We start from the raw sequence: 10,032 nt of genomic DNA on the forward strand, positions 1-10,032 counted from the left end.
TACCTGCAGTTGAGCCTTTTATCCACAGGAGTGGGCTGGAGATGTTGACCTTTGACCTCCACCAAGGCTTAGGCCAAAATGGTCAAACTTTGAGCCTTGCAGTATGCAGGTCTCAAGGTCATTACCTCTTTTTCATTAAGGCTCAAAATCAATATGCTGGGCGGGGGGATGGGAGTAAAGTGTGTAAAGTGCTTTCTCTACATTCTATTTGTTCAGTTACTATGTACGGAGAATATACTAGGTGCCTGGCACCCTTCTTAGCAATAGGGTCTAGCAGTGAAAGAAACAAAGAACCCTGACATTCTAGTTGGGGGAAACAGACAAGCATCAGGAAAATAAGAACATGATGCCATCTGTTAGTATTTGGTGAAAGTTCTGCAAACAAATGACACTGGGAAAGGCAGCAAAAGAATGTAGGGTAGGAAGGAAGCAGTGATTTTTTTTTTTTTAAATATGTTTTTATTGATTTCAGAGAGAGGAAGGGAGAGGGAGAGAGATAGAAACATCCGTGATGAGAAAGTCATTGATCGGCTGCTTCTTGCATGCCCCCTACTGGGGATCAAGCCCACAACCCCAGGCATGTGCCCTGACTGGGAATCTAACCTTGATCTTCTGGATCATAGGTTGATGCTCAACGGCTGAGCCACGCCCAGCTGGGCTATTTTTTATTTTTTTAAAAATCTTCATCTGAGGATATTTTTTCCATTGCTTTTCAGAGAGAGTGGGAGAGAGACAGAGAAACATCGATGTGAGAGACACATCGATTGGTTGCCTCCTGCACTTGCCCCATCCTGGGCCAGGGAGTGGGCCTAAAACTGAGGTATGTACCCTTGGCTGGAATTGAACACAGGACCCTTCAGTCATCAGGCTGATGTTCTAACCACTTAGCCAAACTGGCTAGGGCTGGGCAGGAATATTCTTGCAAATACCCTGAGGTGGGTTGACATAAATGAATGAGTCAACAAGGCATGTGACCATCAAGGTCTAGCTCCCCCAAACCTGCTATACTCTCCCCATTTCCAGACAATAACTTCTGTTCTCTCGGCCTGGAACACACTTTCTTCTCTGCCAATGGACCCTCAATCCTTAGGTCTCAGATTACAGCTTCAGAGAAGCCAGCTCTGAGACTTCATCCCACCCATTAGAAGTTCTTCCCCTGGCTTCCCACAGACCCTGAAGACCTTCTCCCTCACCCATTCTGATCCCTCAGCCTTCTTCACTGGACTGTATCTTAAGGGTGCTACCAGTGGTACACAGTAGGTGCCTAATATAATCATTAAGCAACTAAGTGCCATTCCATCATTCACCACAAAAAATCTAAACTCCCTGGCACAGGACAGAGGTAAATCTGTCTGTAAAATCATAAACTGGTTCTGAGACACACAGCTGTTTGTGGTGGTGACTTCTGGGAAGGGACCTCAGTGGGAGACAGGGGACAGAGGCTGTAGAAGATAGATTTTTCACTCTAGTTATCCTTTCATAGTTTCTGAGATTTTCTTTACCAGGTGCAAATTACCCATGCAAACATAAAATGAATAAATAAAATTCTACAAAACAAAGGACTAAAAGTCTTTTTTAAATTGCAGAGTGTGGAATTTTAAACACACATTCACAGTTATTCTTGCAGGGATAGAATACACAATGAAATACATTGTAAGTTTTCATTAATACCATGTAAATATCCATATGTTATATATCAGATGCAAAAAAAAAAAAAAACAACCCAAAAAACTTACATCTTTAGCATATTATTCAAATCCTCTAGGGTCCAACCCTATCCTTGCCTTGGCTCTTGCCTCACTTTAATGACAAAATTCACTTTTAATAATAATGATAAATAATAATTCTATGTATTAAGTTTTCACCTTGTGCCAAGCATGGCACGCTTCGCCTCTATTTATTTCATTAAAGCCCCACAACCGCCCCATTTTCCAGATAGAAAAACTGAGGATGGCTCAAAGACCACGTTCTCCGGCCACTGAGGTCGGTCCAGACCGCACTGACTTCTAGGTGATCAAGTCTGACCCGGCCGGGAAGACTGCTATGGGCTTGTAGCGCCCCTTGGAGGTCGTGCGGAGAACGTGGAAAAATGCTAAAAATGAGCCTTTGGACTTGTCTCTCGTGGGCAACGAGCGAGAGAATCCGGGATCTGTGTACTCTCCACTTTGCTCTCTCCTCGGAGAGTCCTGGCAGGTCTCAGAGCGCAAAGGATCCTGGCCTAGGAGACACGGACCTAATTTGAGCGGATTGAGGGGGACACAGCCCTGCCCTGGGGGATCTAAGCGGACAGGCGTGAGGGTTTTCTGTAGGAGATACGACTCTGCTTGTATTGTAAACAAACAAACAAAACCTCGTCATTGGATAGAATAAAAGCACTACTAAGAGTCTCGGAGGCTAGGTGGGGGCGGGGCCGGGAGGACGCGGCTTACACAAAAACCGTAACAGCCATTGGTCATACTTCCTTAGGCGCCCACCCCAGGACCGCCCCTAAGGGCGGGTCACTTTTCCAGACTTAACGCTCATTGGTTGAACAAGCACAGGCTCTTGGGGGAGGGGGGACTCTGGAGAGCAGGCCCCGGCGTTCCCAGGTGTCGCCGAGGGTCCTTTGGGCCAGGACTGTAAACTGGGGTCCTGGAGTTAGTCTTGGGATGGCGGTGGGGGCTCGCTGCGCCGAGCCACGGCGTCCTCGCTCTCGCACGCTCTCCTTTCCGACGGCAAAACCGCGCGGAGCAGGCGGCGTCGCGGACGTGACGTAATCGCGAGGCGCCGCGCGCGTCCAGAGGGATCCTTGACCTCTCGGCGTGGGGAGCTGCGCCGCAATGCTGCGGCTAGTCCGGGTCGGGGCGCGGGCCTGGCTGCCTTCCACCCGCTGCCAGGTGAGGCTGGAGATTGGGGGCGGCGTCGAAGGACAAAGGTTGGAGGGCCCGGGGGTCGTCTTTCACGCTCGCCCACCGTTTACAGGGCCTGAGCGTGCTGGCGGAAGAGGCAGTGCAGCCGCCAGAGAAGCCAGAGCTGGTGACGAGCGCGGGTGAGGTTGTCGGGGTCGCCCCAGGAGGGGAAGGGACAGGGAGCTCTAACCCGTGTCCCTGACCCCTGACTTCCCAATTGTTTCAGGTCCCCAGGCACCGGTGCTGCGCAAGTGCGAGCTTCCCATACCCTCACACCGGCGTCCGGTGCAGGCCTGGGTCGAGTCCCTGCGGGGCTTCGAGCAGGAGCGCGTAGGCCTGGCCGAGCTGCACCCCGACATTTTCTCCACGGCGCCCAGGTGAACGAGAGCTGAAATGGTGAACTGGGTGACAAAGGGACAGTGAACGCTGGTTTAGGAATCAGGTTGACCAGGGCTTGAGCTTCAGTTTCTCCACCTGTCAAAAGGGGATGATTTCCCTAGTGCAGAGCGGTGAGGTTGAGAGCTGAGAGGTAACATCCTTTCGGCGAGTTAAGGACGCAGAACTCTGCAGCCTGCAGAACACAAAACTTCCCTTCCCCCATTCCGTCAAACATCAAGAGGTTGCTGTGATGATTAAATGGGTTAATTCTGGCACATAATAAGTTCTATAAAAATGTTGATTATCGTTGCTGTTACTGTTTTTTTAAAAAAACTGGTCACTAACAGGATCTAAACTCTTACTGTGTGCCTGGCATAGCTATTTGCATTTTAAATAACTAGATCTCATAGAAACCCTAGGAAGGGGTTCTGTTATCCTTATTTTATAGATAAGGAAACTGAGCACAGACAGGTTAAGAAATGTGCCCAAGGTCATACAGCTTATACACTTTAGAGCCAGGATCTCAACCTTATGTGGGCCATCTCCCAGGGCTGGGCTATTGCTTGCCCAGGTGTATGATGTCTCTCATGTGCATGGTATCTGGCACATAGTAAGTGCTATTAATTCATTACTCTTACTGTTATTTGTATAGTTTGCCCCTGCCTGTACAGAGTCCTCATCTAGTAGAGGGTGACAAAAAAAAATTTAAAAACAACATATTTTGTTTATTCTGTAAATATTTATGAAGCACCTACTATGTGCCAGATTCCATTCTAGGTATAGTAAATAAACACTGATGTTGCTTATAGTCTAGAGGAGAGATCAGCAAACTTTTTCTGTAAATGGTCAGATAATAAACATTTTAGGCTTTGCAGACTAATGTCTCCATGGAAACTATTGATTTCTGCCAATGTAGTGCAAAAGCAGCCATAGATGATACATACACAAATGAGCATGGCCTTGTTCCAGTAAAACATTTATAAAGAGGCAGCAGACCAGATTTGGCCTACTAGCCATAGTTTTCCAACTCCTGGCAGACTACTACCCTGGCAGCCGTGTCCAACGTGCCACATAATGTGAGCTACATAATGTGTAATTTAAACTCTTCTGGTAGCCACATTTTTTAAAACAATAGGAAGAAACAAGTGTTCAGTAGCCACACACATGACTAGTGTCTAGTGTATGGGACAGTACAGGGCTAAGGAGTCAAACCAATTCATGAAGGTGGCATTAAGCTGTAATGAAGGAAAGGAGGAAGGTATAACTCTCTCTTTTGCAAGGGAGCTCCTCTGGGTGATAATGTTTGGGCTGAGACCTGTAGGCTGAGAAGAAACGGGTCATGGGAAGAGCATTTCAGGCAGAGGGAACAGCAAGTGCAAAGGCCTAGAAGCCAGACTCCATTTCACAGAATGGAATGGAGGGGGGTTGAAGGTGGCGAGACCTGGGGTCAAAGAGAGGCTTGGGCAGATCACACAGAGCCCTGGCGGTGCTAGAAGGGAGGAACCTGGGTTTTCATCTAGTGGGGTGGGGACTATGGGAGAGATTTAAGTTGAGGCAGACGTCTCATGTCTCCTTCCTCCATAGGCTGGATATCCTGCACCAGGTCGCCATCTGGCAGAAGAACTTCAAGAGAATTGTGAGTTTCCTGAGTGGGGTGAGGTGGGCAGAGGAAGCCCCTTGGTATGTTGTCTCTGGACTACTGGGCTTGGGTCCATCTTCTCTCTTTGACCATTCACTGATGAGTCGTTTGCCAGGAAATTTCTGAACATCTACCATGCACTGGACATTGTGCTAGAGGATGAGACAGGAGAGATACCTGCTCTCATGAAGTTCATAGTTTGGTTGGAGACATGAATGTGAATCAAGTAGTCATACCTGTCAATGTATAGTTAGGGAAGTTTTCCCACAAAAGGGGGGATTTAACCTCAGGTGTGCATAAAAGTAACTAGGTGAAGGATAGTGAGGCTGGGGTGGAGGTAGTGGGAACAACACATACAGATGCCTTGTGGCAGGGACCAAAAACAGGCCAGTGTGGCTTAGAGGTCAGCAGGAACAATGGTGAGGACCTTGGAATTTATGCCAAGATCATTGAAGAAGCCATTATCAATCAAGATCTCTGCCTTCCATCTGCCCACCTCAGAATCTGGCGAGTTCTCCCCTTGCCCACACCCTCCCTGGCTCCTTGTCACCCTAGAATGAAGTCACCAGCCTGGCATTGATAGTCCCTCATGATTCTCTACCCTGCACCTCTCCCTCTTTCCATGTCTTTCCCCAAGTTCTGCCTTTCTTTCAGTTGCAGCCACATTGAAATCATTAAAAAAAATACTGAGCAACTACTATGTATGCCAGGCAGCAAAGCCCCTGTCTTTCTGAGGCTGAAATGCTGGAGTGGAGGAGGGAACTCTTGATTTCTTTATCCTTCCCTCCCTCCAAAAGTGATCTGTACTTGTCCTGATGGAATCCCAATCTCTGTGTCTCCTGTCTGGCTCCCCAGTGGCAGGCCCAGTCCACCTAGGTCACTGCTATATTCCTGGGCTTGGTGCTTTGGGGCTGCAATGACATTTGCCTCATGAACCTGACCCCTCCTCACTTTGTGTCCACAGAGCTATGCCAAGACCAAGACTAGAGCTGAGGTGCGGGGTGGTGGCCGGAAGCCCTGGCCACAGAAAGGCAGTGGACGCGCAAGGCATGGCAGTATCCGCTCCCCAATCTGGCGAGGAGGTAAGTGGGCAGGGTGAGGAGGAGGCTCTGGGCTAACTCGGGATCTGGGTGTTTCTTTACACATATCTGGCACGATGTCTTGTCGGCCCCATTCCTTCCACCTCACTGCTCACATGCAGGTAGAGATCTGAGAGTCATCCACTTTTTCCCATCCCCCTATTCCCCAACTCCACCCACCCTCTGCCAGCTCTGGCCTTGGCCTCCTCATCAGACTATGACCATAGCCCCTTTTGGCCCTACCTCCCATCTCACCTCTCCTTGCCCACACTTCACATAATACTCAGAGGGATCTTCTTAAACCTCCCAACTCCTGCAGCCTTTGTACGAGCTCCTCAGCTTGGCATTCCAGCCACTGGTGGCTGCACACCCCTCCCCATGTCCCCTTCACACCCTTTCTGCCTAGATAGCACTGACTCAGGGTCATCTCCCCTTTGCCTGGCCATCTCTGCTCATTTTTTTTTTTAAATCCTCACTGGAGGATATTTTTCATTGCTTTTCAGAGAGAGTGGAAGGGGGAGAGAGAGAGAGAAACATCGATGTGAGAGAGACACATCGGTTGGTTGCCTCCTGCATGCACCCGGACCAGGGCCGGGGATTGAGTCTGCAACCAAGGTATGTGCCTTTGGCCAGAATCAAACCGGGTAGCCTTCAGTCCTCAGGCTTACTCTCTAACCACTGAGCAGCACTGGCTAGGGCTCCTCTTTCTAATGTGTTGGGGCTATACCTCCTCTAGAAAGCCATCCCTGACCTCCTTTGGGTTCCCTGGTGCCCCCCAACTCCTTTGCTGCCCTTTCCTGCCCAGCCCTGATTCCCTCTGTAGTCAAGCCTTTCTGTGAATATGAATGGCGTGAGGGCAGGGATCCTTCCATCTTGTTCTCTGCTGTACTCCTAGGGCCCAGTAGAGGGTAGACCCACAGGTAGACAGTCCTCACTCAGGGTTTGATGGTTGAAGAAACAGAGGCCCAGGGAAGTGAAGTCACCAGTCTCAGGTGATATCCAATCAGGCCTCCCTTCTCTATTCCTACCTGAGACCCTGCCCTCTTTGCTGGAGTTGAGCCTCCCTACCCCCACACCAGCCACTGGGGCTAATTTTTGACCTCCAGGTCTGGCTGGGGCCCTCACCTGTTTACACATTTCTATTCCCACAGGAGGCGTTGCCCATGGCCCCCGGGGCCCCACAAGCTACTACTACATGCTGCCCATGAAAGTGCGGGTGCAGGGCCTCAAAGTGGCGCTGACTATCAAGCTGGCCCAGGTACAGCTCTGATCCCAGCAGGAGCCACTAGGGTCCTGGGGTGTGTGGGCTGTGGGGGCGAGGGAGGTGATGGCTCAGACCATCTATCCTTACCCCCACCAGGACAACCTGCACATTGTGGACTCCCTGGAGCTGCCAACCGCAGACCCTCAGTACTTAACAGAGCTGGCCTGCTACCGCCGTTGGGGGGACTCCGTGCTCCTAGTGGACTTGTGAGGATGCAGGGCAGAGTGGGGGTAGGGAGGCTGAGCTTCATCCTCCACAGGGCTCACCTCCTGGCCTCTGTTTCAGAGCATATGAGGATATGCCTCAGAACATTGTGACAGCCACATTGGGGCTTAAGACCTGCAACCTGGTCCCAGCTGTGGGTGAGTGAAGGGCACTGGTCCACCCCCAGGTCCCCAGGGAGTGCACGGGTCAGTTTAAATCCTGTATCTGCCTCTCAATCACTAAGTAGCTTTGGACAGTAACCACCCTCCCCCACTCTCAGCTGGCCCAGACGGAGCATTGGGAGAATGATGTCTTTCATAAATGCTCTGATACCACATTTGTCCAAGCCCCGGTCACAGTGCTGAGTGTGGAGTGAGTGTGAGGGCCCACTGGCTGTCCCCACCTGGCTCCTCACTCAGAAAGGTGGATCAGATCTGTCCTGAGCACATCACACCCTTCTCTGTGTTGACTGATTCCCAGAGCTTTCTCCCAGTCTCCTGATTGCATGTCCTGCTGCCTTCTCAGTAGCTGCACAAAGGGGTCTCATGAGCATCCTTCCTTCCAGTGGCTTAGGCGCCACATCACTCCGTCACCCTCCACTCCAGTCGGCTAATGCAGTTGGCAGCTGTCTTTATTTTTTTTTTAATTTTTATTTTTTTAAATATATCTTTATTGATTTCAGAGAGAGGAAGGGAGAGAGAGAGAGAAACATCAATGATGAGAGAGTCATTGATCAGCTGCCTCCTGCACGCCCCCTGCTGGGGATTGAGCCCGCAACCTGGGCATGTGCCCTGACCGGGAATCGAACCGTGATCTCCTGGATCCTAAGTCAATGCTCAACCGCTAAGCCATGCCCGGCTGAGTGGCAGCTCTGTCTTTAAACATACCCAGGATCCAATTACTTCTTACCACCCTGGGCCAGCCCCCTGCCTGGATCAACACAGCCTCTCCTGCCCTCACCCTCACAGTCTATCCCCCCACTCTAGCTGCCAGAGGATACCTGTGAGCACTGAGTCCATGCACATCCCTCTGTTGCCCCCAGCTCTCCACAGCTCTCACTACATTCAGGGGGAAAAGCCCAAGTCCTCCCTGAGACCCTGCTAGACCTGCCTTGTCCTATCCCTGCCCTCCCTCCTCCCTCTCTCCTTGCTCACTAACTGCAGCCACACTGGGTACCCTCAGTACATTGTTTTTATTCATTTGCACTGTCTGTGGTCTGTTCCCATCTATGGGCAGAGCCGGGCACGTGGGAGGCTCTTAGGTGATGTGTTGACATTTCCTTGCCCAGGGTTCCCCAGTGGTGAGGTACTGAGCCAGGGTTTGAACAGGCTCAGGGGCTCTTGACCCCATGCCAGACCATGGTGTCTCTGTAAGGGGGAGTGCTCCTGGGAGGAGGGAAAGGGTCTCCAGATGTGGGATACAGCCCTGCCTTGACTATACTCCTGCCCCCCAGGCTTGAACGTGCACAGCATGCTGAAGCACCAAACGCTGGTCCTGACCCTGCGGACTGTTGCCTTTCTGGAGGAGAAGCTGCTCTGGCAGGACTCACGCTACACACCCCTCTACCCCTTCCGCCTACCCTACTGTGACTTCCCCTGAGCCCCAACCCTGTGCCTCAGGGACCATCAGCTGCCTTCCTTTCTGCACTGCTCTCCATGCCAGGTGCCTGCTCTGAGCCAGGCTAAGCCCTTGGCCAGTTTGGGGGCCGTGCGCCCACTCTGCAAGTGCAGCACTGCCCAGACTCCCTTTTCCCAGTAGGAAGCTGAGGCCACGAGGAGTGGCTGGGCAGGCTTCATGACTGGGAAGGGGCAACTCAACAGAGAGCCTGATCAAGCTCCTGCCCAGTTCTCCTTTCTGTTTTCAAGATAAGCTTTATTTTTTAATTACAGAGGAGAAACAGAATAGCTCATTGCTATGTTGTGAATAATTCCATCCAGCAAGTCAGGCTCTTTCCTCGGTGCTGGGCAGCTCCAGTACCTCTCTCCTCAAGGGGTGACCTCAGTGCTGTTTGTAGAAATGACCCAGAGTCAGCTTCCCTAGAGTGAGTTAGCCTCTGGGAACTCACAGAAGAGGGGGAGTATTGCCCTTTCCTAGGAACCTGCTCCTGGCACCTCCTGGCTTCCAGGCACTGTCACTGTATACTTGCTTTCTTGACAGGGTTTGGGGTCCCATTTATTATGGTCCTTCAGTCCGCCATGCGGGTTTGATTTCACAAGTAGGTGCCGTATGCAAACCTGAGCTTCCATCACAATGATTTGCCCTGAATGCAGAGTCAGAAACAATGTGGTCAATAAATGAGAGAATAAACACATTTTAAAAAACACTAAACTGGTATCCTAATTCTTGAGTCTGCTGATGTCATTTGCCCCCCAAGTTAATTTTTTTAATAGTCATAATACAGACTATAATATGGCCGATTTCTTTGAAGTCACCCAGAACTGTCTGTGTGTGCAGGGCCAGGCAGCCACAGTGACACCAAGTTAAGTTTAGAGATTTGAATGTAATGATGATCTGGGCCTGAGTCCCAGAGAGAATTCTCAGCCAGGGTAAGGCAAGATTCTACTACAGAGTAAAGCAGTG

At 50.6% G+C, this 10,032-nt stretch overlaps 1 protein-coding gene across 1 annotated transcript; it reads left to right on the top strand.

Annotated features, from left to right (window-relative positions):
* Positions 1-2,571: 2,571 nt before the first annotated feature.
* MRPL4 (mitochondrial ribosomal protein L4) lies at positions 2,572-9,780 on the top strand. Its single transcript, XM_016207952.2, has 9 exons — positions 2,572-2,876; positions 2,962-3,028; positions 3,115-3,265; positions 4,851-4,902; positions 5,870-5,987; positions 7,136-7,242; positions 7,345-7,454; positions 7,534-7,610; positions 8,906-9,780. Exons 1-9 carry the CDS (start codon positions 2,820-2,822, stop codon positions 9,049-9,051), a joined length of 885 nt encoding a protein of 294 aa, XP_016063438.2. The 5' UTR covers positions 2,572-2,819; the 3' UTR covers positions 9,052-9,780.
* Positions 9,781-10,032: the final 252 nt, after the last annotated feature.

This window comes from Miniopterus natalensis, chromosome 4, assembly GCF_054644295.1.
Source record: "Miniopterus natalensis isolate mMinNat1 chromosome 4, mMinNat1.hap1, whole genome shotgun sequence".
Taxonomy (NCBI): domain Eukaryota; kingdom Metazoa; phylum Chordata; class Mammalia; order Chiroptera; family Miniopteridae; genus Miniopterus; species Miniopterus natalensis.